We start from the raw sequence: 27163 nt of genomic DNA, 5'->3' as shown, positions 1-27163 counted from the left end.
TGGGGCTGCAATCCTGGAAGGAGTCTGCCAGAGTCCCACAGCCCTCCCAAGGGTGTGGGCCCCCAGATCTACCTGCTGGATGACAGGAGGCTGCTGCTGCTGGCACATGACAGTTTTGCTTGTCAGCACCTTGAGGTGCAGTTTTCCAGAAACCTCTGCACCTACCTCCTTGAAACTTGGCGAGCATCATGCCCTCAGAAGAGGCTACCATCCCTGCAAGTTTCATATGAATCAGGCTAGAAAAGACAAAGTTATACACAGTTTCATGCTTCCCCATTATAGCCTGTGGGTGAAACATCGAAACAGTGTCAAAGCAGCGAAACAGTTTCAACTAGACTAAACGAAACTCAAAACAAAGCACCGTTCCATTAAAATGGAATTCGAAGCAGAATGGTGCTGTTTCTCTCAGCCGTCATTTCTAGCCATGGAAAGAAGGGGCCCACAGTTGAAGCAGAACCTTTTTTTGCTTCTGTCCCATCCCATCCAACTTCTACCCCAATCCACGTCTCTCCCTGCTTGTTTGACTTCAGCTTCTTTCTTTTGTTCACTGTTTTATTGTCCCTATTCCTGGTTCTCTCTACTTAGTTTCCAGGCCCCTCCCTCCCAGATTTCAGTCCCAGCTGTGATCTCCCACCAGTTTTGTGTCCCATTAGGCATTGCACCTTCTCTCTCTTGTCCCATTCCTGAGTTCAAATCAGGCTGCCTTCATGACACTTGAGTTTCAGCAGCAGGCACTGAGACTACAAGAAAAACAAGCACCCTGTTTTCAGTTCTAGTACCTGATCCTGTCTCTAGTTTGGAGCATCCTGGAACTAAAATTTTAGAGAGACTCTCTGCTGACTATGTGAGCTACAAATATTCAAAGGCTTATAATTTGGCCAGATTTTCCTATGGATGGCAAAAGATACATTCCTGACATTAAGTGTACAGATGGTACACTTAGCATGTGATAAGCGCACAGAAAGCACTCCACAGCTGTAACCAAACAGAAATTCACTGCACATAGATTGCTTTAAAAATGGCAGATCTAAAATAACCCTGGTTGAATGTGGTATCAAACTAAAGCACTTTATGTTAGTTCACTTTATCAAATGTCTATATACCAGTTTCTGTTGTGACTCAAGTTCAGTTGCAATCCCCCAGCATCCCAGAGGCCCCTCACAGGGTGGCATGATAGCCTTGGCTGGTGCTCATCAGCTCTGGATGAGCACTGGCCCTGCCGTGTCCCTCGGCTGTCACAGAGAGGAGACAGAAAAGGCTGTCGGCATGGCTCGGTGTAGGATAACATGCGCAGCACCCTTCCCCACGCCCCTTTCACCTCCTTACCCTCCTCCCCTCCCAGCTTGTTGGCTCAGGTCTTGGGGGGAGGAGAAGGTGCTGGCCCAGGCCTGAGCAGCAGGAGGGAGCTCTGTTCCCCTGCCCGGTCACACAGGGAGAAGTCCTTAATATACATTGAATAGCTAAGCTTTTTAAAATTCTGTATAGATATTCTTGAGACATTCCCCTGGTAGTGTTTACTTCACATGGTACTTTTAAAACCTTGATTTTACTGTAAAAATCATTTGAGCCTATTCTGAAGAAGACAGCATGCTTCTGGCTTTGAGTGCTGATCAGCTTAAAACCCATTCTGTGTCAAATCGGTACTCTGAAATGATTAGTTTTCTTATTCTGTAATCTTCCTAAACCCATGCAAAAAAAAAATCTATTACAGCTATAAAATCTGTAGAGAGCTGAAATATTAATAAAATTGCATGTTGTATCACTGTAACTGTTCCAAGGCCAGAAATACTGCAGTTCCCATTAAAAAGACAAATGTTTCATGAAATACCTTTTGTAAGAACCATTGACTTAGAAAGTCTGAGTCAATGGAAAAGCTGAATAATACCCAGATATGAGCCTGTTCGCATGCACTGTTCATCTGAATAATGAATTGCCAGCAGAAAGGCATTTGAAAACATTAATTCTTTGAAGTCGGAGGGGGCAGCGTGGCTGAGATGGTGGGTTTTGATTTTAGTTCTCTGCATGCATATTTGACCTGCAGTTTCCCATTCTACAGTTAACTGCAGAACCCTTCTTTGAACAATTTGCACCTTCAGGAATTAAGGCAAGATGCCCTAAACCAGTCCTGATAGAAATATTAAAATGATCTTTTTCCTCCCAGCAAACATGTTGTGTTCTTAAATGTGTACGCTCAGGTGTCTTGAAAACCACAATGTGACCCATGGAAAGCTTTTATGTTTCTTTTTCTTGTGATTGACTTTGCACCTTTATTCCATCGGTATGCTATTTAAAAAATAGATGGAAATGAAAAGATCCTTTTTTGAACAATAAATATACATCTGTCTAAAATGATCAAAAGAGTTTATAGAATTCCTTCATCCTTGTTTTACATTGCTCAACCTCATAACGATGTCTGGGAGCAAGAAAGGCAGTTTAACACACACTGTTTGTCAAAGTTTTGCTAAAAATATAGGTATAATGTTAGAAATGACATAGAAATCATATAGAACCTCAAGTTAGCAAGTCAAAACTGTATTCATAAGTATATCCTGGGTTAGAATAATCTGTAGAGAGACTTGCAGTTGTGTATACTTGTGCAGAGAGTTTGCCATTCAGAAGGTGAGAAAGCTACTATATTCTTCTAATACTGGCATATATATGACCTTGCTCCATATAAATGTGTGATTCATAAGATGAGTAGCAAAAGTAAAAATGGAACAAAAATGTTGTCAAATCCCAAATATCAAATTGCCACCTTGATCCCCATGCCATCTGCACACCCTACTGCAGCAGCAATTCCTTTACCTGGACCACTCATTCTCTATCTTTTAAATCTCAAGACACCCCTTGTTAGACTCAAAGTGACAATTAGAAAATGCCAGCTCTTAGCTTTAACTTGTTTCGTGACTACAGAAAAATAATAGAGTAATTCTTCTGTTGCAAAGAACTAGGAAATGTGACAACAGATCACAATGTCTTTGACACTATGGATTCATATGTAAAAATCTCTGGGTTTATTTTATGAACCATGTGTAGTCATTATGCACAGCTCACAGGGCAGTTTTGCATGGCAACCTGTGGCACCATCATGGCTCCCCAGGGCGCTGTGGTACCCTGGTGGAAATGCACTAACCCAGACATTCTCTACCATTCTGTTAAGGCCTCCTTGACCACAAGGATGACAGGACGAGAGAAAGCAAACTCTTGCAGACCTCAAAAATGTCATTGTGTAGCTGCATAGAGATCTATCCACACTTACAACTTCATACATCTGACACTTCAATGTTAATATGAACGAAGCTCTTCCCCACAAAATGTCTCCTCCATATATATGCAGTCAAGCTGGCTTTCCAAAGAGAACGCTGAATTGTGCTCTGATGCAATTATCTTTTAATCATTTCTTTTAGCTTTCAGCAGTGTCATGCCACGCTTGGAGATACCAGTTTGTTAGAACTTTAGCAAAAATGGATTGCTGCCCCACCTGCCTTGAAAATGTTTTATAAAGTTCTGCTCTGCTCCTCCAAAACAGAATGAATGCTGTGTTAAGCCTTTGCATGCTGGAAGGCTAATGTAAGGTGACCCAGTTTGGAATTCCCTGATAAGCAACAAAGCTATCCGTATATGAGCTCTGGTTTGTATTTTAGTATTTTTCCATGTTTTTTGTCCTGTTTATAGCATTTATCAACTAATTAAACCCCCTGCCTCATGTAGCTTCCAGTTTCGATTTCTATGCATGATTGCACTTTTCTCTTTGTTTTAGGCAGTTATCAAGGAAGCTTTGTTTATTAGGTGCAAAATGGTGCATTCAGGAGGTGCCTGTGTTTTGGTGATGGGCATTAGGCAATACCATTGTAACACTGCTGCATTTTAATAGGCAAAAATAGCTGGCAGCTGAAGCGTCAGTTACACGTCCCTTCAGGCTTTCTAAGTTCTGTGCATCATTAAGTGGGCTGCAAGAGTAGAAGAGCCTGAGTCATTTTACACAGTCGGAAACTCAGTGCTGTCTGCTGGTTAAAAAAAAAAAAAAATCTTTATTAGGGGACAGAATTTATGGAACAGGATGGCAGAAAACACTCAGGAAGGTTTTCTTCCCAACAATACTGATCAGATGTTTTCAGTTTCTAAGCATCTCATATCCTATCTAGATTACTGGCCTCCTATAGAAAAGTTGGTAGAGGATAGTAAATGATTAAAAAAAGAAAGTATCCATTGCTCTTCGTTCAGATATACGTTTGTTACTGCCTTACTATGTCCTCCCCAGCTTTTATATCTAACTGGTGTGTTATACCTTGCTAGTAACACTGACGTTCTTCAGATGTTAATCCTGATTTTTTTTATGCACAAACTCCTTCCATTAAATTTCATGTCACAAATATTGTGAACATGACTTGAGGCAACAAAAGAAACCAGATTCCCCTGAATCTGCAGACACTGTGAAAAGGATGAATGGCTTCTCGTTTTAAAAAGAAAATTTACAGCTTGGGATAGATATGAAATGTTCTGCTTTTCGTCTGCTTTATCAGAAACCTTTTCAAAATAAAGGGATATTGTGAGGTTTATTATTGGAATATATTTTCCCCCTAGTTTGAAAGTGAGGATTTTATTTCAGCTTCTACCTTTTGAGAAGGCATGTTCTGGTGGTCCAGCTTTAGATTGCAAATGTCTGAGTTCTGATACTAACTCTAGAGCGATAACCTTAGATGAGTCGTGCAGAGTCCTTTGCACTTCTCAGATTTTCCCATCTCCCTTACCTTGCTTTTGTAGTAGGAGAACAGACCGCACTTATCTTACAGGAGTGATTGGAAAATTAATTAGTTAATGGTTGTAGAGGTTTTTCCTTTTTTTTCAAAAACAAGTGCCTATTATGATCAAAAACCACTAATTAGAATACCTGCTGAAAGAATAAATCTAAGCACTGGCAAAGCTGTGTAGGTGGATACGTTTAAGAAACCAAGCTCAAATTTCAGGGAAGAAGCTTTGGTCTGCATACTAAGGTATGTGCAAATTATGTGCATACATTTCCATATAGCTATCTTCCATGCGCAGGCCTAGTAGATCCCCTTTAACTTTGCATGAAGCCCATAGTCACCTTCGCAATAAAAATATGTAAGAACAACCATTCATTGTGTTCTCACCAACCAGATGACCACTTAAATTAATTGGCCATGTGTGTTTGCAGCTACCTAGGGTCAGATCCTGCCCCTTGTATTGAGCATCTGAGTGGCATTTTCAGGCATCTACATGCAACATTGATCCATCCTGCTTAACTCCGTGAAAAAACATGAATGTCACTAATTACTTTTGTAATATGCCTTTGTGCTAGCCTTAAGACTAATCACAAAGAGTGACTGGTTAAGAAAAGGTATTCCTCACTTTCTGCACATCAGCTTCAGTTAATGCAGCTCCATGCAGGCAAACTGTGTGCTAGTTGTGTGCATGCTGGCTATAGACCTGGAAGTAGTATCATTATTTTAGCAGAGGTCTATATGGCTGCACTAGGTAGCTTGGCTGAAAAAAATTATTTGTTTGGGCAGATCACTATGCTAACAAGGCTGTACCACTTCTGCAGGTCTAATGCGGGGTGTGTTTGCACTGCATAGAGCAGTGACTCTTAACCAGAGTACCATGAGTTCCTTTTAAGGGATTACCAGGGTACCATGCTATATTAGCACTGTCAGGTTTGCATAACCCCTACCCATGATTCACAAGATAAGCCCAAAGACTGCAAATAGGAATCCATAGTGCCAGAAACATTCCAGCCTGTTGCGGTATTTTCTGAGTTCTCTTCAGCATAAGAATTACTTTGTTATTTTTCTCTTATCACAAAATGAGTGAAACCTAAGAGATGGCATTTTCTGAGGGGTGCCTCTCAAAAGGGTGAGAACCACTGTTACAGACATAGTCTTAGGTGTTATTAACCTGGTCAAAGACCTTTCCAGAAAGAGAGTGGCATTCAAAACAGTGACAAACCCCATAAATCCCCAGTTTTCCAGGAAAAAAAAAAACCCTAAATCAACTTTTAGAAAAAGAGGAAAGTTCTAGTATTAGATAACATGAATAAATAAATAATCCTAGCACAGGCAGTTTCAACTCAAGGAGGGGTGTCCGTCTCCTTGTAGTCCAGTGAGATTCTGCTGGTATTGATTTACTTAAAAAAACATTTAGATAGTACAGTGGTGGATCTAGAATTTCTTGAAGAAGGTATGCCACACTACCTCTTGCACTGTGGGAGGATGGAGGTGAGGAGTGGCTGGTGGGGGACATGCAGGAGCTGGGTAGGGATTAGGGACTTGAAGACAGGGACCTGTCTCGCCACTGCTGGTGCTGCCCCTAGCTGACTGGGATATGGAGGGAGCCTCAGAGCTGCATCTGCCCCATTCCTGCCAGGGACTGCAGGGAGCATTTTTATAGGGGACTGGGCTCCACTGAGGATAGCGGTTGTGGTGTTCACGTTCATCCTTTCTATTCTTGCTCCCTGCCCCTCAGCTGCAATGCGTCCCCTGATGGCAGGGTCTAGATGTTGGAAGGAGGTTTTCACCTGCCACTGTGTCCAGTTGATGCAGGCACAGGGGGAGCCCAAAAACCCTCTGGCCCTGCCCCCTGCCCTCCTTGCAGACACTTCTTCCTGCTTGACTGCCCCTTCTCCCCCAGTGTCCCCCCACTGGCCAGCAGCAGGCGTGGGAAGGAGGAACCCGCCTACTGCCATCACTGGCCTTAACTGAGCCCAGTTCCTGATGCAGCTGCTTCCTGTATTACCTTCTATATGCTGTCCTGTTCTACCTTCATGACATATATAAATGTGAAGTGGTCCAGACAAAATGTGTGTTGTAACTCTGCATCGTGGTGGTTACATCCATATTCTAGGTTCTTTGAGCATTTCCACAAAATGGAATAGCTTCAGTGGCAGAATTTGAGAGCTCTGCTACAGAATACCTCACCACCCAGTGGTTAGGGGCTCTCCTTAGAGTTTGGAGACCTTGGTTTAAATCCTTGCTGTAGATTTATCCCAGTCTTCTGAATGAAGCCTGAAATTTGTTTTCAGTTGACTCTGTCCAGTAAATTCAGTTGACTTGGATTTGAATCAAACAAAGCCATTTTGGAGGTGAATAATGTTTTCCTTACCTGTCAGTTATTAAGGGCACTGATGCATGCTGGGACACTGTTCTAACGGGTTCTAATTAGAATGTGTCAGAGCAGACTCGATTAATCAAGTCTTCTAGAGTATGCTAATTAGCATGCTCCAGCAAACTCAGCATCTCATGTCTTCAGCATCCCAATGCTTCAAAATGGCAGCAGGGCGCTCGAACTAAAGGTTGTTCAGTGAGCATTAGTTAAAGCACCCCCACTGCCATTTTGAAGCATGGGACACTGAATATATGAGATGCTGCAGGCATTTTAATTAGAGTAACTACTTCCTAGAGCTGCTGTAATTAAAGCCCTTCTCCCCACCCCCACTCCCCCAGGAACATGTGTAAAGACCTCCCTAATATATTTAATCCTCCTAACATGCCTCAAAAGTTGGGAAGGGTCATCTCCACAATTCAAGTGGTGGTGATTAAGCACCCTTTTCTAGGCCGTGCTGATGTCTGGCTGAATCAAGACTGGGAACCCATGGCAACTGCTGGCCTAATTCAGTGACTCGATGGCTTATTCTCTATACATTCTTTCAACTAGGACTAGATTAATTTTTCTATGTCCAGATGTTGAATCTGCGTGTTTGTTGTTGTACAAAACATATATTTTCCATAGGACTGTGATGACCAAGAAGTTATAGATTTGCACATATATATATTTTATTATTTTCTCACTGCATTTTGGGTGTGCAAGAATAAGCAAAGATAAGAACCAAAAAAGAGAATCCTTGTGTAGGAGAATGCAACCATAATACAGATTTTTGACATTTTTTCTTACACAAAATTAAATCAATGCTTTCTTTAGACTTGAATTGATTGTTCTACTAAGCAAGGTGGCTCCTTTCCTCTACAGTTTCACACCTCTTAATAATTGATTCTGCTAGTTTACTTAAGGGAATTAGCCAGCCAATACGTCTTGTACTGAACTTAAAATGTCATTCTTTTACTGGAGAATAAAAGGCTGAAATAGAATCTTGAAGCTATGTAGATTGTGAATATCAGTTTAAAGAAAGGTTAACTCTGCAGAGCCTGACTTTGTACATTTATAGCTTTAAATAAGATGGACAGGTACTGGTTCAGTGAAGCTTTTTCCTCCTTATGGAAATGTCATTACTTTTTATATTATAGAAGAATATTTGCTGCACTGACTATATGTATGTTTGGGGGAAAAAATGTGTCTTTTTTTTAACACACTTAAGATCACTTTGAAGAGGATTTTCAGTGTAGAGGATCCACAGCTGTCTTCTCTCAGTTTGGGGACACTGCAAATGTGTGTTCTGTGCTCAGCTGCTGCAACCTGTGCCAATGGGTCACTGGAGAAGTCTCCACAACTCCCTTACCCCTCAAGTCTGGCTATGACATAAGTAGCTTTGTGAGTAGGAGATGCGTAGAGAGTCCAAAACTGCTGGACCATAGGTTTGGAAGGGACCTCTCATCCAACCCTGTGAATCCCTTTTTTATTTTTGTCATATCATGGGCCCATCCAGCTTCTCCATATCCTTCTTACAATGTGGAACCCAGATCTTCAGACCTCTAGCTGAGGTTTAACCAGCACTGAGTAAACTGTTACCATCACCTTCCGTGTCTTGCATTTAATCCTGTTTACAGCCCCAAATTACATATTTTTGTGACTGTTGCACTGCTGACTTATGTTGGGTTTGTGATCCACCAGAACTCCTAGATCCTTCTCAGCAGTGTTACCATCCATCCAGTTATACCCTAATCTTCATTTGTGTATTTGGTTATTGTTGTCTTAGCTGTATCACCTTACATTTGTCTATGTTGAACTTCAGCTCATTTTTTTTGTAGCCCAGGCCTCCAGTTTCTCAAAACCCTTTTGAAATCTACTCCTATTCTTTGCAGTTCTTCACAGTTTTGCAGCCTCAGCTTGATGTTTCTTTGAAACTGTCTGTTCTGGAGCTCAGACCATTAATAAACTTGTTAAATGATACCAGCTTGGGACAGATCTCTGTGGACACTCAAAACCTGCTGCCATTCTGCCATTGATCCATTTATAATGACCCTTCCTTGCTTGTAGTTATTGCGTTATCTAATACTAATTGTATCTAGCCCACATTTTTTCCAGTTTACTTATGAGATTGTACTGTGGAATTTGATCAGAAACCCAGAAAAAAGTCCAAGTATACTATATCTATTGCACCCCTTCATCTGTCCAACTGGTTTCTTTGTCAAAAAAGGACACCAAAAAAAATCTGTACTGGCTGCTGGCATCACCCTTTCCTCCCCCAGATGTATACAAATTGACTTCTGTATCATTTGTACTTATAACTTACCATGTACTGAAGTCCGGTTACCCAATCTGTAATTCTGTATAACTGCATAATTCTATATAATGGAATATAAGAGATTGTCTAATACTCCATCTAAAATCCTGGGATAGATGAACGGACCATCTTTAGGACTCTGGACAAGTTTTCCTTTGCCAGCAAATTGCAACTCCTTACTGAGCATCAGTTTTATAGCTGTCCACAGCAATTATGTGCATATACTCAATATGCTGTGTATGCAGCTAATATCCCAGTCACTGTTCCAGAGAGTGAATTTCAGGAATTCTTGTCAGAGTAGTTTAAATACTGCAGCCTGTTCCGATATGTAGGTGCCCTCGGTAGAGTAGACTGTCACAGATGCTAGTGACAAACAGAGCGTTTGGGGGGTTATTTTTTTGGTTGGGGGGATTTCCCGTTTTCTGACAAAAATGATCTTTTGAGACTTGCTTAGTGGAAGTTCACAGAAGGTTGTCTTGAAGTCAAAAACCAGGTGAATCTAGCTAGATAGTGTCTTCTCTGAGAGAGAAAAAGAGTTGTTTGACCCTCTTGAATATTATTTAATGGTTGGGTTGATAGAAATATTACAGTAATCCCCCAGTTGCCTCCTGTGCAATTTAGCTATAAACAAAATTGTTTTACAGCAACACAGCAACAAAGAATTCTTAAGTGCCAGATTTAATTGAAACAATTCCCAGGATGGTACCAGCCAGATAGGGATTTTGTCATTCACAACAAAGAGTTCCTTTAATTTCCTAGTCCCTTTTCCAGAACCACATACACAAAAAATGCTGTAAAAACTATTGAAATAAGACATACATCACTTCTATAAGTACTGGGAATATGCAGAATACATTTTGCTTATCTATGTTGCTTATCCAGAGCTATGAATAAATATGTAAGACTTCATGAAACACACAAGTAGTCTAAGGGCTTTTTTACACCTGTGTTCAACCCTGCGCTCCACTGCAGCATGTCCCTCGCCCCCAAGACCCGGCCACATGCCCCTGAAAAGCCTGGCACCTGGAACAGGGTAGAGCTCACAACTACTGCACAGCAACCCAAGGCCAATTTCTGCTTATCCCATACTCCCAGCTGTGCAGGGTCTGGCATCAGTTCCCCCTGCCTAACTTGGTTGGCAGGTGCCTAAAGGTGCCCTGAACCCGTTGTAGCTGCCAGGAGGCTTCAGGCATGGAGCATAGGATTCAGCAATGCTTGTCCAGGCTAGGGCTACACAGAGCAGGCAGGGGAGGCTGGAGCAGGAAGTCCTGTCCTTGTACCACCCCTCTTCCCCACTGCCCTCAGCATGTTCCCAGACAATTGCGCCTGAGCAGAGCAAGCAAACTCCAGGTCTGTGATGCTGGCTCTGCCTAGCAGTAAGCCTCAAAGCTGTGTATAGGGACAAGACAGTGTATTGTCCCTTCAATATGGGAAGTGTATAGGGACAGGGCATCCACAGGTGCATCTCAAGTAGGGCCAGGGAGGTGATGCTCCCCCTCTATGCGACACTGGTCAGGTCACAGCTGGAGTACTGTGTCAGGAGGGATGTGGACAACATTGAAAGAGTCCAGAGGAGGGCCACCCGCATGATCGGGGACAACAGGGCAGACCCTACAATGAAAGACTGCGGGACCTAAACCTGTTCAGCCTTCACAAGAGAAGGATGAGGGGGGACCTGGTGACTGTCTATAAACTCACTGGGGGGGAGACCAGAAGGGTTTGGGGGAGACACTGTTTCCCCTAGCGCCCCCTGGCATGACAAGGAATATTGCACACAAATTATTGGAGAGTAGGTTTAGATTAGACATCCATAAGAACTACTTCACAGTTAGGGCGGCTAGGAGCTGGAACCAACTTCCAAGGGAAGTGGTGCTGGCTCCTACCCTGGGGGTCTTTAAGAAGAGGCTTGATGCCTACCTGGCTGGACTCATTTGAGTCCAGTTTTTCTCCCGCCCAGGCAGGGGGTCGGACTTGACCTTCCAACCCTACTTCTATGATTCTATGAAGACTATCCACCCCCACCAGGCTTGGGAGGCAGCTGGGAGTGATACAGCCTCCCCACCTGCTCTGTGCACCCAGGCCAGACAGGCATTACCAAGTCCTGCGCTCAATACTTGGAGCTGCCCAGATGCTACAGGGGCTTCAGGCATTTGCCAACCATGGCCACTGTCCAGCAAACCAGGTGGGGAGTGCCAGGAGCCAGATCCTGCACAGCCTGGCATAGCATGGGGTCAGCGGGAATCAGCCTTGGGTTGCCATAATGCAGCCACCAAGCTCTGCCCTGCTCCAGCCACCTGGCCCTGCTGGGGCATGTCCAGGTCCTGTGTCCCAATCCTTTTTTTCTCAGCATTGCAGCTGCTAGGTGCTCCAGGACTGTGGCACTTGCTCAGCCCAAAGTCCTCAGGGAGCAAGGGACCGTGCCTGGCCCTCCTACACCTCAGCACCCTACTTGCCTTGGCTCAGGAGGGGCTACTGCATCTTGGGATGCTGCAGGACTTCAGTTTGGGAAGAATAGCTGTCTGGACCAGTACACGTTAATGGAACAGGAGCAATGTTAGGCAGATTAGGGAGAATGCTACCCTGGAGTGGTGTAACTTTAAGAGGAAAAATGAGTGCTTTAGCCACTTAAAGGATGTTAAGGTACAGCCAGTCAAAGGGGTAGGAGCTCCAGAAGCTGCCCTAAATTACCATGTAACAAGGTCCTAAAGCTGGCAAGTTTTAATCCATTTAATTCTAAGACTTTGAATTCAGTGCATCAGGAGTGTGTTCCTATCTCCAAAGACCTGGAAGAACCCAGAAGTTAGAAGCATTGAATTGTTAGTATCCATAATCTTCGCAGGTTCTCCCTTCGCCCGTGTTGCCACCAGAGTCCATCAGAATTAGTGATGTTAGGTGGGATTTGGACTGCACTGTTTTACATACTAGTAAGTTATAAGGCATAGGGGTTGTGTATTTGAATTTTGCTGGGTAGGTAGAGGGCTTGCAGATAACTAACTTCCTTTACCTGTAGAAAAAATAATATGGTAATATTCTATAGAAATGATTTATTTAAATGTTTTTCCTGTCCTACAATTTTGCTTGTAAAACTGATATTTTATAACTCACTCAGTTGGGAATGTTAGTTTATTTAGACTTCATCCATGTGCCGTCTTTAGTTTAGTCGGGTAACAAGCAATGTAATGATTGCTGATTTAATTGGGAAAGAACTGGCCAAGGTTCTGTTTTTAAATTGGCAACCAGCTCCAAGGCATTATGTGGTGATTAACCATGTGAAATGATGAAAAGTAGTGAATGTTATTGATTATGTATTTCAATTCACTCTTTCTAGTGGTCTTTTTTTCTTAATTGAGATTATAAACTGTCTACTATACTCTCTCAAGAAAATTGTTCTATGTTTCAAATTCATATATATCATTGGTTAGTATTTTCATATCTTTTGAGCCCTTCTCTGTACATTCCCAGAAAGGAAATGGCTAGGGTCACTCACACAGTCATCTCAGAATATGGAAATCTCATGTTTGATAATGCTATAAGGTCACAGTCCTCTGCCATATTAAGCATGTGATAAATCTTAAAGGATGAAATTCTGCAAAACACTTAAGCTCATATTTTACTTTTCATTTCAAACTTGTTTTCAGTGTCACTTAATTATGTGCTTGAAGTTAAGCATTTGTTCGAGTATTTTTCATTCAGGATGGACTTAGTTAAGAACATGCTCAGGTTTTCGCTGTGTAAGTGCCAGAATGCGAGTGTTTCCAAAATCTGGTGGTTTTGTGCCCTACTATAGGAAGGTCACTGTCATGCCCCCTGTACTTCAGCTATCTCTGCATTCTTCACTACCATCTCTCATGTCCCCCTTCAGCGGCCACTGAAGATTCCTGTCACCAGCAGCAATCGCCAGCAAGGGAAATTGGTGATGGGGAATGCAGCAATGGTAGATGAAATTGGGAGAAGAGGGAGAATCAGTCACAAGGGAACTGAAAGGTGGGGGGCTGCACATGCCCCCTCAAGGGTATGTGCCCTATAGTTTGGGAAACATTGCAGAATGCAGAATTTCATTTGCATTGATCTCTCATACTCTTTTCTGTTGCTACAGTAACCACATAAATTCAATTCAATATAGCTAGTCTCTATGAGAGATTCTTTAGGTATGCAATCAGAGTGAGCAGATTAGCTTAACTGGGTCTTGGAAATATTGAATGAATCATGCTGTAACTTTCATTGATACAGTTTTGCCTGGGTTCACCTGATCAGGTATGTGAGAAATAAATATTGACTTCAATATGAAATGGAGATAATAAAGAAGCTATTAATAATAGACAATACAAAGAGCTACTGTTAATAGAGAATGTCTGGTTTCAAATAAGGCACTTTTACTACCCCTTCACTCTTTAGGGTTCTTATCAGCAAGTAAGCAGAAAACATTTTGGGCCATAAACCTGTCCCTTTCACATTTTTTTTTCTCTGCACTAACACACTATTTACTTATGTAAAAACAACTGTATGTATCTCATGTAAAATAGCCTGTGTGCACCAGGTTTGTTAATATGTCACTCTTGTTCATTGAGCTGACTGAAATAAGTCCAACAGTTTTTGAATTGAAACCAAGTCTAAGATGAAAAAATTAATTAACATAACTTGTTGGTTAGGGTTTTTTAAACATTTCAGCAGGTGTCTTAATATAAATGCAATTATACCAATAAAGAAGTACTTCTGTTGGTACAGCTTCTTTCACTCCCCGACCCAGTGCTATTAAGGAAACCTTGTCAAGTTTACTCTTACTAATTAGTTTGCTTTTGTTTGACCTACTAGGCTGACTTTTTTAAGATTTGGATTAAATATGTTTAGAAACTGTTGACAATTCACTGCATCCCTGTTGTATGGATGCTCTTATTTCCATTTTAGAGAATACGTTGTCAATATAACTTGAGCATCAGTTGCTTCATGGTTATGGTTTTGCCCTATGGTAAATGGATGCAGAACTCCAGTAATTTACTCCTGTTTCACCAAAGACAAAGGTTATAGGGAAACATATGCTTTGAGTGGTTTCCAAAGGGAAGGTGTAACTGCTGCTTAAGAGCATGCAGTTAAAGTTATGGTATAATTGTTATGTGTATGTGTGAGCCTGTCGTGATACAAGTGAGCCCCAGCTACTGATTTTCCTACATTGGCATTGCTGCAGGCTTACGCACAGGTAATAGCTACAGCATAGCATGCAGTCCCAAACAGCGGCAGCAGCCATTTCCACTGTGAAGTCATCCCAAGTGCATGGCTTTTCATACCCAGAGGTATAGCTTCTGCTGACCTTTGCGTAATAATGTTCACAGAGGAAATTACCGCAGAGCAGCTGACCTGCACTAAAATCCCTTTTGTCCTGTTCATGTGATCATACCTTCAGACTCAATTGGCTTTAGCTAAACTAATAGAAAAACAACTCAAAATGAAGAAAGAATGTCCATATTGGACCAGTTTTTTAATAAGTTTTTTTTAAGCATGATTTCATTCAAATAATGTAATTTTCTCATGAACACATACTCAGGGAAATATTTGCCAGTCTGCTGAATGCAAGTGGAGGTTTGCCTTTCATGGTACTGCTTGAATGGATTGGGGACAGCAGGAAGGGACTTTTTTGTGATTGATTTGTTAGTCTTAACTCCTTACAAAAACTGTTAGGCAGAAAGCTTCCTTGCTTAACGTAAGGGCAGCTTCTTTTGATTGTGTTGAAATTATTATTGATTCTAAAGATGCAACCTAAGTAAGGACAAGCATCCATAATCATGTGAGTGAAATAGCTTCTACTTAGTTATAGTAGCTCAGTATACAGAAAATATAGTAAAGTACTAAACCTGATACCCTATTGAATTTTAATTATTATTAACTAATAATTAGTAGTAAGTAAAAGATTAATTGATTACTGACATTGTGAAATAGCCTTTCTGCCCCAGCAACAGGTACCTGGTCTAAACTGGAAAGTTGTTCTAGCACAGCGATTTTGTTAAGAGCATGAGGAAATCATAACTTTCAACCATATGCCTATGCCTGCAAAACTCAGTGCAGATGCAGTACATTGGAAAAGGAACTCTTTGCTCCTATAAAGTGGGTCTCCACCAGGAGGAGTTTTTGGGAGAACCATACAAGTATAGAAATGCTAGTAACTACTTTCTAAGAAAATAAGACCTAAGCATTAGAATGGCTTATTCACCCTAGAATCTCATGTCCATTAGATGCTGCTATGGCAGAGGTCTCAATCTCTTTGTCTTTTCCTCCTGCTTTCCTTGCTGTGGCATATGTCCATCTGGAGACAGACAACCACTGGTTGTGCTTTTCCAACCACTTCCTTTCTCTTGAGCACAGGACAAAAGGACAGATAGGGCTGTACTAGGAGAGATTGCTATGAGAAACTTAGGAGGCAAAAGACCTTACTAGAATTATCAGAGCTGAAGTAAGCCTTCCATTCATCCCAAGAAAACAGGGCAGTCATGGAAAAGAGGTAGGATAGGGGTGAAAATGTTATGAATCTACGAAAAGAATCCAGGTTTAGGATGCTTATTAGTCCTGACCTTGAACTCCTAGCCACTCAGAGTTCTCTCAGGCTGTTCTTGTATGTATCCTTTTTCAAAGTCTCAGTTCTGAATGTTGTTCTCACAATGCAAAACAAAAAAAGAAAAAGGGGAGGGGGAGTCAAACCATCATGATTCTTATTGATGATAGTTTCTATGTACTGATGCAGTGACATAATGTGCTATACAGGAAAAGAACATCTATTTCAGGACTTTTTTTTTGGTCATTGTGGTCTAGCATGAAATGAAATCTTGAGAAACAGCCTGAAAATTATCTACTTTCAGGCTCTGATAATGAAGACATTCACCAAACAACAACAAAAAATGATATGCACTTGAATGCACACACCAACCTCCAGCTGCGTCCCTCTTATCATCAGCTTATTTGGAGAATTATCTTTGCAGGGTGGGGGAAATTAAGGGTTGGCAGCTATGATTAAATGGAGGAAACTCTATTGAGTAATAACAATATGTTTTATGGCTTACATTAGTCTGATTGATGGTATCAAAAACCACTGATAATTTGAGCAAAATTAGCATTGAAAGCAGACTCTGAGATTTGGCAGCAAATAATAGAAATAAATGGAAATCTTGAAGCAGTTTTTGTAGAAGGCAGTGGTTTGTACGTTTGCAGTGAGAGGTTCTGAATTACTTTCTGACCAAAAGTGATGAAAGACTGTTGTATTAATGCAACCTTGGTCTCAAGTCAACAAGAAAGTATACTTGTATTCTGATAGTTCGACTGCACAACTGTATATCCAAGGCTGGAGAACTATGCCATATCTTGGTCCTTTCAGATTAAAACCACTTGGAATCAGCACCATTGAATTGTTTAAATTTATCCATGTTAACTAATGGGTATAACTACAATACTAGAGACTCCAGTTCTTTCCTGTGGATTGTTTTATTGTCATGCTGTTTCCATGATTTTTGTTTGGTGGGGCCTGTTTTCATGGCACACTCCCTAGCATGCTCCAGTGTAGTATATGCATACCTAAGTTAATAAAACATAAAGTTTTGGCATTAAGGAGCACAACTTGAACTGGCCCTCCATGCTGCAGATTTATTATGCATCCTATGAAATAAAGTTATTGTGTATAAAAACAAATTTCCCTGGTTAAACAAAGTCCCACAGTTTACAAGGTTTTGGCCATGATTCTGTCATGTATCCAAGGTCTGTGGGAACACAGAAAGTGGCGTTATTTCAGAACCATATTTTGTGCCATCCCACAGAGTATTAACCGAAGTATTTTAGAGTCTGCTTTAACTTAAGTTGCTGAGAGGATCCCCTAAGGATGTTGTACCAGTGGAGGATGGGAGAGTGGAGCAAAGTCTCTTCTCTCCCTGGATGTTCTCTACAAGAACATACGTATGGATGACTCGAGAGTCCCCTCTGCCAGTTTTGCACCTGGAGAAGTCCTCAACTGGTAAATTATGGACAGCTGTGAGCCCACTTGCACCATCAGAATAGTATTAAGCAACTGGCAACAGAATGAAAAAAATTGACTCTTAATTTCTATAAAGTTGCAAAATTCAAATTCAGTGGTGCATTAGATATCCAGTGTATTGTATTTACAAAGAAAGGGGAAAGACCAAGGCAATCATTAATGAGAATTATTGCATCACCAGTTGTCATTCCTTACTTCTAAAATGTGACTGTTATGGTAGCTTATGTCTAAAAATGTGTCCAGTTTTCAAAACATCACTATTAATTACCATCTGTTTTTCTGAGCACCTCTTGACCAGTTTCTTTCTTGGCAGCTGTTTGTTTATTTAAGTGCTTCAAGGTGTACAGGTAGCTTGTGGTCCTACTCAAAGAATTTCCAACCCAGGTTAGCTTGTGAGGATGGAATTGGGGGAAGCCAAGGAGCAGAGAACAATAGGGGAATGAGAGTATAGGTGTGTCAGTGATGAGATGTGCATAGAAATCTATTTTTATCTAACAAATTTCCTCAAAAAATGGAGTTATAGCTTACTTGGTTCTTTCCTTAAATGGTTCAGTTTCTAACATGATGGATACAATGTTACATCTGTGGGTCTGGCTAATAAAATATAAAATCATTTTCCAAGGATTTAATGTATTTTCTTCTTTCTTTTTCTTTTTTTACTAGAAGTTTATATTTGCTACACTTTCTAGAACTTGATTTCAGTAGGTGTTCTAGGTTCATGTTATGAATACAAAACAGTTACAGTAGAATTGCATTGAAATGGTGTGGCCTAAGGAACGTTTCCCTTAATTGGCTCATGGTCTCTCTGAAACGCAGTCAAATATTGGGGCTTAGAATTTCTAAGCTAATGGAGATCAAGATCAGGAGCATCGCAGCAATAATTATGTGCTTTAACTGTCAGTGATAAAGGATAAGAAACCAGGGTCCTTTCTTCCTACAGCTTCCCACCTTGCATATTTACATCCTAACGTTAACATGGAGGGAACTGAATTGTGTGTTTCCAAATGTGGGACACAGAAGAAGGGAGTTACGAGGCTCCTGAAGAGGAATGGAACTACTCGAGAAAGAATGGGTATCAAGCTGATGATGGATATTGTCTGACTGGAAAAATGCATCAAATATTTCTGGTCAGACTATAGAAAATTTTAATTGTGCCAAGTTTCAGGGTTTCATTTTTTCCTGAAAACTTACCAGAAAGAAAATGTTGCTGATATACAAGTACTTACATCAGGAGAATCAGAGTTGGGTCCTCATATACTGACTACAGATTTCTTTAAAATTTGTTTTCAGATGAACTGCTTCAGAAAGAACAAAACTATTCTGATGATGTCTTGGCCAATATGATCAGTGAGCCCAGGATCAGCTATGGAAATGATGCCCTTATGCCTTCATTGACTGAAACTAAGACAACTGTTGAACTTCTTCCAGTGGACGGAGAATTCAGCCTAGATGACCTTCAGCCATGGCATCCATTTGGTGTGGATTCTGTCCCAGCTAACACTGAAAATGAAGGTAACATAGGATCTCTTGGAAGAAATCCCAGAATATTTGGATTTGAATATGGGTGCACCAATAAAGATTTTTTGGCCAATATCGTGGCCAGTTATTAACCAGCCATATCGGCCGATACCAATCTGATAGCCAATATGCAGCCTGGCAGCTTGGAGAGCAGCGTCTGTCCGGTAAGTCTGTGGGAGATGGAAGGGAGATAGGGGAGGAAAGAGGCAGGGGGGAGCAGATTGAGGTCCCCATGGTGAGGGAGGGAGTGGAGCAGAGACACGAGCTGCCCAGCCAGGGTGGTGAATGCAATCCCAGGAGTGGGTCAGACCCACAGGCAGCTCATGCGAGAGAGGCAGGGGACGGTTCCCTGCCACTGCACACATCCCCGGGGGAAGTGCAGGGAATGTGTCCCCCCAGTTTTATGCACAGGTGAGGGCAGGCTGCCTGCTGCAGACTTGGGGCAGGGGTTGTGTCAGCCTCTTCCAGTGGTGGGGGGGCCAGGCTGGGGCTGCTCTTGGAACAGACATGGGAAGGGTAGGCAGCAGTGCTGGGAGGAGTGGCTGTGGGGTTGGCTACAACCACCCCAAAATTCCCAATAGCCTCCTCTCCCAGTGCCACTGCCCACCCCACACCAGCCTACCCTTACTAGGAAGAGGCAGCCCCTGACACTGAGCCTAGAGAGGGAAACCCGCCCTCTCCCACACAAATCCAGGGCAGCACACCTCCCCCATGCCTCCTGCAGGAGTGTGCACAGTGGCGGGGAGCTGCCCACCCTCCCACACCCCCCACACAAGCCGCTCATGGCTCTGTCCAACTCCTGGGTTCTCTTTCACCACCTTAGCTGGGCAGCACCTGCCCCAGCCCCACTCCCTCCCTCACTGTGGAGGGGACCTCAATCTGCCCCTCCACACACACTTCTCCCTACCTTCCTCCCCTTCCCTGCCACAGATTTACCATCCAGGTGCTGCTCTCCAAGCTGCCCAGCTACATTCCTAGCCGCATGCATGTTGCAGCTGTGCACATGTATGCAGCATTTATCAATAACTTTATTGGCTACACCAGCCAGTAAAGCCAATTGCCGATTAATGTTAATTTTCCTTTTATCGGTGCTGATCCAGTGTGGACCGATATATCGGTGTACCTCTAGATTTGAGTTATGCAATCATATGTATATGTTTGTTCTGTGAACATCTTGATCTTTCTGGCTTAGGAAAATATGTTAGAAAATGAAATCAGGAAATTGTCTGCCATATTTCCTTAGAGAAACAGAAAGTCCTGACCTTGTTTCAGATGTATATAATAAGTCTCAGTATTATATTTAGTGGACATCCCTTACTATAAAAATACAACATTTAACTGAGTTGTAAGACCCTGATATAAACTTACATGGGTATCATGTCAGAACTTTGGATTTTTAATAGTAAACATTTGAAAAATAGCTACCAGTTGGTAATGAAAAGAGGGGCATACTTCCCCAACATCATTCTAAAAATAAAACTGATTTCTCTGATTTAATATTGCTGAGGTGTTTCATGCACTCGCAGCATTTTTCTTACTGGACAGCCACATATTCTTCTAAAATGTTTTTTACGTAGCTCATGGAATACTCAGTTGAGAGGATCCTATGTGTATGTTTCTAAATTTAAATAATCTGTATACTATCTGAAAAAATTAGCCATTGGGCATTTTACAGGCAAAGCAGTAAAGGGTGGGTTTGTCTGTGTGTATAAGCCATGTTAATGGGAGGCCTGGAGAAATGTTTGCTTTATTAAAGTTTGTTCTTAGTTGTATTTGGAGATGAATTAACAAAAGGGATACAAACATCATCAGGTTTGTGAGAGAAACTTATTCAAAATTAATTGAAACAAAAGTGAGCATTTATGAAAGAACAATGTATGCTACTTCCAGATGATTTCTAGTTGTTCCCACAGGCAAGAAAATTGCAATAAGATGTGGCGGGGGGGCATTAATTCAGTTTTGGGTTACTGTTTATTTTAATGCAAGCTACAATAGTTTATTTTGGCATTTCCAATAATTACTTTTATGACCTGTTCTTAAAAGTCCTGTATCATTTTAAAACATTAAAAATAGAAATTATTTGGTGGACAGAAACCTGTTCCCTGGCCTCCCCTCTGGTCTATCCAAATCATAGCAGCTAATAAGAATTAGTAGATGGTACTAACGTGATCTGACCTGCAGGTCCCTCGTTTTCTCTGCAGAACCTTCACTGGGCTCCCCTTAGCCCACTGCATCAAGTTTGAACCTCCCCCCGCCCCATCCTCACCTTGTTTCTCTTCCTGAGCATGTTTCTCCCTCCTTCTGTCACTGTTTCACAAGTGAAATCAGCCTCACTATACTGTTTGCATCCTGTTCCCACTCCCATCTCCATGCCTGCTTCCGTATGCATGCAATGGCCAACTTTTTAATATTTGGGCTCAGTTAAATCCTTCCTGAAGTATTGGCAAACATTAGCCCATTGTCCAAAGGCCTTGTTCCATTATAACATGTTTAAGAAACCAGGAGGAAGGAAAAAGAAGACTATTCTAAGCTAATACCTTCCCTATGGGTCCTGGTGCCTCTGTCTGTCTTTTTATACAGTAAGCTATTCGGTGCAGGGAACATGCCCCTAAGCACACTGCTCCCTCTTAATGAATAACAATTAATGGTAGTAAATATAGGATGAAAAAAATACATACTAGAGAGATCTCAAATGTACTTTAGTAATGAAGGCAATGGTCATTAGCAGCTTGTTCCTGTAAGATGCTAAGAAAGCTCAGCAGTCTTATGCTGAGCTTCTTTGTACATGGGTAATGTGACGTATTAGCATTTTTAATTTATATTTGTTTAGGTAATTTTAAAATAATGAGCAGATTGTCAGTCTGCCGATCCTTAGGCTGTTTTATTCTAGTATGCTGTAACTGATTATTTAAAAATTGGCAATCACAAATTTTAAGTATTAGTCATTTGGTTTGGGTAATTAGATTAGTTATTAGAACCAGAGAATCTCGACCCTCTTACCACAAACATTAACATAAATGCAGCACTACTTCCCTTGTTGCATTGCTGCTTTACTGTCATCCTGAATGGTCCATGCAGTGTATTGGATAAATTAGTCAACTTTTCAGACTTAATATAGCAAAATTCAGTTTTTTACAGCAGACAGTACCATATCAGAGTATCTGTCAAGCAAACAAATTGTGTAATATATGGCAGACTGACTTTAAATGACCTAGTATGTTTTTTTCCCTCAACAATCTCAGAGATGTACGAGTTAAGTAAGTAATAAAAAAGGAATTCATAAACAAAAACATGAATGTGAATGATCATAAGTGGAAGGAAATGGAACTTCCAAATCATAATTTGGTATTAACATCCAGCACCCAGCTCCCTAGCAGGTGTGCATAGGTGAAGCCAGGGGAAAAAGTCAAATTCAAAAGTCTGTCATAGTTGAAAGGTTCACTAGGAAACACTATTAGAACATATCAGCATCCATAGCCTATACATGCAAAGGAATAATGTGTCCAGCATCACATCCTGCTATCTTTTACTCCCCAGCCCAAAGAAGGAGGTATATATAGCTAGGCCAACTGGGGGTAACCTTTGGCACCAGCTGAAAGTAGGTTTTGAACTCATACCTCTGGTCCTATAGCAGGATGTTTTAACAGCTCTTCTCCTTTGACTCTTCTCTGTTTAGAGATCCTTTTATCATGAGGCATGATGGAGGTGGTCATATGGAGAGTCCTTGCTTTCATTCTAAATTTTCCTGTGATGTTTATACTTGTATAAAAGAATTGGTATTGTTTTAGTAGCTTATTTCATATTAGAAATGCTTTCCTATCACTTAAATTTGTTCAAAGAAAAGTTAGTGTATCAGTGACACTGATTACTCTACAGTCTAAGGTAAAAGACCAGTAATTTCAGCAAACTACCTTGGACCTTTCCTTCCTGCTGGTCTCCATGACCTATTTTCCAGTAAACATCCAATTAAAATTACAGCCAATAAACTATATTAGCAGCCTACACAGTTAGATGTTCAGTCATGCGAGTTCTATTTTTGTTCCGGTTTGATACCAAGAGCCTCACAAAAATATTTTCCGGCCAGTTTTAACAAGAAACTAAAATCGTTGCAATAAGACTTAGAAACAAGACGCCATTATTTCTTGCAAAGAAAAAACTTTACTGTTGTTCTGGCAGTAAATTGTAATGTAAAATAACATGGCATTATTTTATTTAACTCATGAACTACTGATTTGCCAGCATCTAGCTCAGTCTAGATATGCCTGCCATGCCACTTCTGAAGAAATTATGGGTGAAATCCTGGCTGTCCAAAGTCAATGAAAGCATTGTCATTGACATCAGTGGGATCAAGATTCCATCCTTTGGGTTGTATCCTAAATGAAAAAATAAACTTGCTTTATTTTTATAATCTGGCCAATCCTCCCTCTTTTTGATCATGTGGAAATCTATACTTCTCAACCTTTCAGTTGATTTGTCTTGGATTTTAAGCTCTTTGGGGTAGGGACTGCACCTTCTTATGTATTTGAAAGAAAGAAAAAAAGATCTAGTAAGTGCTAGAACCTCTTGTTCTCAGGTTTTTAGCACTAGATTTAAAGTTAAGTAAATGCATACTGAATGCAGCTTGCATGGTTATTCCATGTGCAAAAAAACAAGTATAAGAATTTATTTCAGGGACCAGATCTTTATACAAAATAACTTTGGGTGCTTAATTTGTGCACTCCTGGACCTCTGCCTACAGTTACTGTTTTTGCTTGTGTAAATGTGCTTAACATGTAGTCATGCCATTTTGGAGCATGCAAAATTAATGAACCTTTGAAAACCAGACTATAAGTGCTAAAGATGCACAGGAAAAAGTGCAGGTCCCCTGCAAATGTGGAGAGAGAAATCAATGCATTGCTGAAAGGTGCAGTTGGTTGGGAATTTCCTGGTGGGGTGATTTTCTAGTTTTCTGCAAACATTACAGTTTTCCATGGGAGAAGTTTCTGATTTTCTGTTGAAATCGCAACTATATTTGTAATTTCACATTGACTTGATCCAAATCCAAGGATCTCATTTTGTTAAATTGACCTAAAATACTCAATTTTTCAAAAAACGCTTTCAAAAAATTTAAATTCTGATTCTTATCAACTCATTGACCTACAGAAGGTTCTGTTCAACCCCATATTCTCTCATCTGTGCCAAATTCCCTGGAAGTTATCAACTATAATTAAATCTGCATTTCCCCTTGACTGTGCTATGTTGACATTAGGAGAGAAACATGACTGCATTATGGAAGATGTCTGACCAGCAGGGATCCTGGTTTTCTGATTTAAAAAAATCCCCAATTTTCAGTTTAAAAAAAAAAACAACTTACCCCAAATCCACATTTTTCTATGGTTTAAATGAAACACCACTAATATATAGATACATAAATATATATATTAGTGGTGTTTCATTTCAATCATGAAAATGTGTAGATTTGGGTTTACTTTTCTTTTACAAAAAAATAGAGATTTTTTAAATCAGAGAAAACCATGATCCTTGCTGACCAGGGAGTCTAGCCCACAGGAGAAAACAGGAATATCAGGCCCTGAATTACAAGTCTTATGAGCCACTTCAGAAAAATGCAGCTTAATATTGAACTGGCTTGAAATAAAGTTTTCAGGTGGTTTCAGCATATGAAGAGAAATGGGCAAATGACCATGTGGATGCTTCATTTTGATATTTCTGTTTCACAAAAAAAGGAAAGGACTTTCAAGTCTCTGTCCTGAGCATGATTAAAAACATACTGTTGAAATGTCAGAATTTCCTGCCGAAATTTTGTTTGGCTTTATATTCAGTAACATATTGTGTCATAGTTGGTATTTCTTTTCCTATTGCTAATTAGAGGGTTCCTCTTAGTTCCACTCTAATTTTCATGATTCTGGAAAATGAGTCTGTATATCCCATGCAATAGCTACAACTTATAAGCCTAGTTTACCAAGTACAGGTTTCCCTCAATTTATGCGGTAGATGCGTTCCCACAAAACTGCACATAAATCGAATACATGTAAAGAGATCCCGTTTTATAATGTAACAAATAGGGATACATTCCCATGGCTGTAAAGGAGGGAGGGAGGCTGGGCCTAGGGAAGGAGTGGGGAGAGGGGTGCAGTACAGCCCAACAGCTGCAAGCAGGTGGCATCAGCTGCTCCCAGGGCTGCAGCAGGAGCAGCACAGGGCTCTTCCTGGTACTTGGAGCAGGCATCAGCCTGCTCTCATCCTGCTGCAGGCTGGGGCCGATGGCGGCACAGTGCTCTTCCCAGTGCTCGGGACAAGTGGCAGCCTGCAGCAGGATGAGAACAGGCTGGGGCCAGCGGTGGCACTGGTTTCTTCCTGGTGCTCGGGGCAGGCTGCAGCAATAGGATGGGGGCAGCTGCCACCCCAAAATTCACCATAGCCCTCCCCCCCTGAGCCTGCCTGCCGAGCACCAGGAAGAGCCTGGTGCCGCCACCAGTCCTAGCCAGCAGCAGGCACCGGCCCCGGCCTGCAGCAGGACAAGAGCAGGCTGCTGCCTGCCCCGAGCACCGGGAAGAGCCTGGTGCCGCGTCTGCAGCCCTGGGAGTAGCTGATACCTCCTGCCTGCAGCCACTGGGCTGCACCATGCCCCCGCTCTGTCCCTTACCCTACAGACGTAGCTTGCTGTGGCCCAGGTCTCCACTTGTCCGCTCCGGTCCACTCACCCCAGTCCCTTCTGCCGTGGCCCTTGGAGCAGCCGACACCATGGTATGGCACAGCCCAGGGGCTGGGGTGAGTGTGGAAAAGCGGAGCACCAGTACTGATCACATAAGAGTTAATTTACCCTGCATATAACGAATTTGGGGTATAAAAAGTATCATCACGTTAGACTTAATTCCCATATATAAAACCTGCATTAATCAAGGGAAACCTGTATATCTGATTTCCACACCAACGAGAAGCAAATGTATTTGTGATGTTTTGACACCTCCCTTGCAGACCTGAAACAAGATAGCACAAAGTAGCATAAAAGAAGAAAAATAAAGGGGAAGGAACATGGGGAGAAATTACACAATTGTGCTTTAACTCTCCCAGTAGATTTGGTTGGAATTTTGCTGAAGTTATTCAGCTTACTCTAATTTTGTCCAAATCTGTTCAGCCTTTCCCATTTACTGTTAATTCTGCTGGGCTCCAAGGTGCATCGTGCTGACTCTTAAGATAAGAGAGGCCTCTGAATGAGTGTAAAGTATTTAAACATGTGAATGTAGTTGAATGGGAGGCATAAATAAATCATGTTTGGAGACCTTGTTTACTGTGAAAAGGAAGACAGTCTGATTAGATGGATAACCTTACTAACCATTCACTGTGCTGGCTGAAAATATATATTGTCCTTATATTTCTGTCAAGCCTTGTAGCTATTGCCTTCACACAGTCATAATCTGGAAAACAGAATTAAGACTTATTGGAGCTAGAAATCAGTAGTGATTAAGATTTTTTACAAGGGCTCATCCTCTTGTGTCAGTTCTTGTTGCCAATTCTAATAGAGGCAGGAAGATGTTTCTAAGCAGACATTGAATAAATCTCAATAGTTTCTAATTTGAGACTGTAAATTTCAATAGTTTCTAATTTGAGCATTAACCAGAATACAATGTAAGATTGACACAGCTACAAAACACGCACTTTTTTGAGGTTGTACCCATCCCCTTCCTTTTATTTTGAGAATTAACTAAAGGCAGATCTTTTCCAGCTGTTGCTTTTTATAACTTTGTTTATGGCATATCTCTCTCCTGCACTATCCCAACAAAAAAGCATTTGACTTATCATTTTGGGGGGGTTGTTTATTTTTGTTTGTTTTGCTTTTTTTTTTTTTTTTTTTTTGCTGCACATCCCCAGTTGAGCCGGTTGATGCCCGCCCAGCTGCAGACAGAGGACTGACCACACGACCAGGTATATAACTTGCATGGCTTTTACCTAACCTATGTTTCCCCAGCATGTCTATGATCTGCTTGAGCTGAAATGATCACCTTTTTTTGTTATGAGCCTCTGTTAAGCTGTAGTGTCATGTCACAAACCATTACAGACAGTGATCTATGACCAATTCTTTAACAAGGGACTCTCACAGAGATTCTCCGCAAGCCTTTGGGAGCTGTCATTTTTTGAGGAATGCATGCTGCCACAAAGAGAGGACAGGGACTGAAGGTCCCATCTACTTGTTTTTCCATTTAGCAAAAGTGGGGTTTTTT

At 41.4% G+C, this 27163-nt stretch overlaps 1 protein-coding gene across 4 annotated transcripts in view; it reads left to right on the top strand.

Moving 5' to 3' along the window:
• The window catches only part of APP (amyloid beta precursor protein), a 366031-nt gene that overhangs the window by 312627 nt on the left and 26241 nt on the right, over positions 1-27163 (top strand). For 2 of the 4 annotated variants that reach the window (XM_090060383.1, XM_090060373.1), the window contains 2 exons: positions 18717-18938; positions 26814-26867. In XM_090060383.1, coding sequence (XP_089916509.1) covers positions 18717-18938; positions 26814-26867 — 276 coding nt within the window. The remainder of the gene's footprint in view (positions 1-18716; positions 18939-26813; positions 26868-27163) is intronic. The other 2 variants (XM_090060391.1, XM_090060378.1) reach the window with 1 other exon arrangement.

This window comes from Crocodylus siamensis, chromosome 1 (genome assembly GCF_052110815.1).
Source record: "Crocodylus siamensis isolate JL-2025a chromosome 1, ASM5211081v1, whole genome shotgun sequence".
NCBI classification, from domain to species: Eukaryota; Metazoa; Chordata; order Crocodylia; family Crocodylidae; genus Crocodylus; species Crocodylus siamensis.
This window is presented reverse-complemented; position numbering and strand designations above follow the sequence as displayed.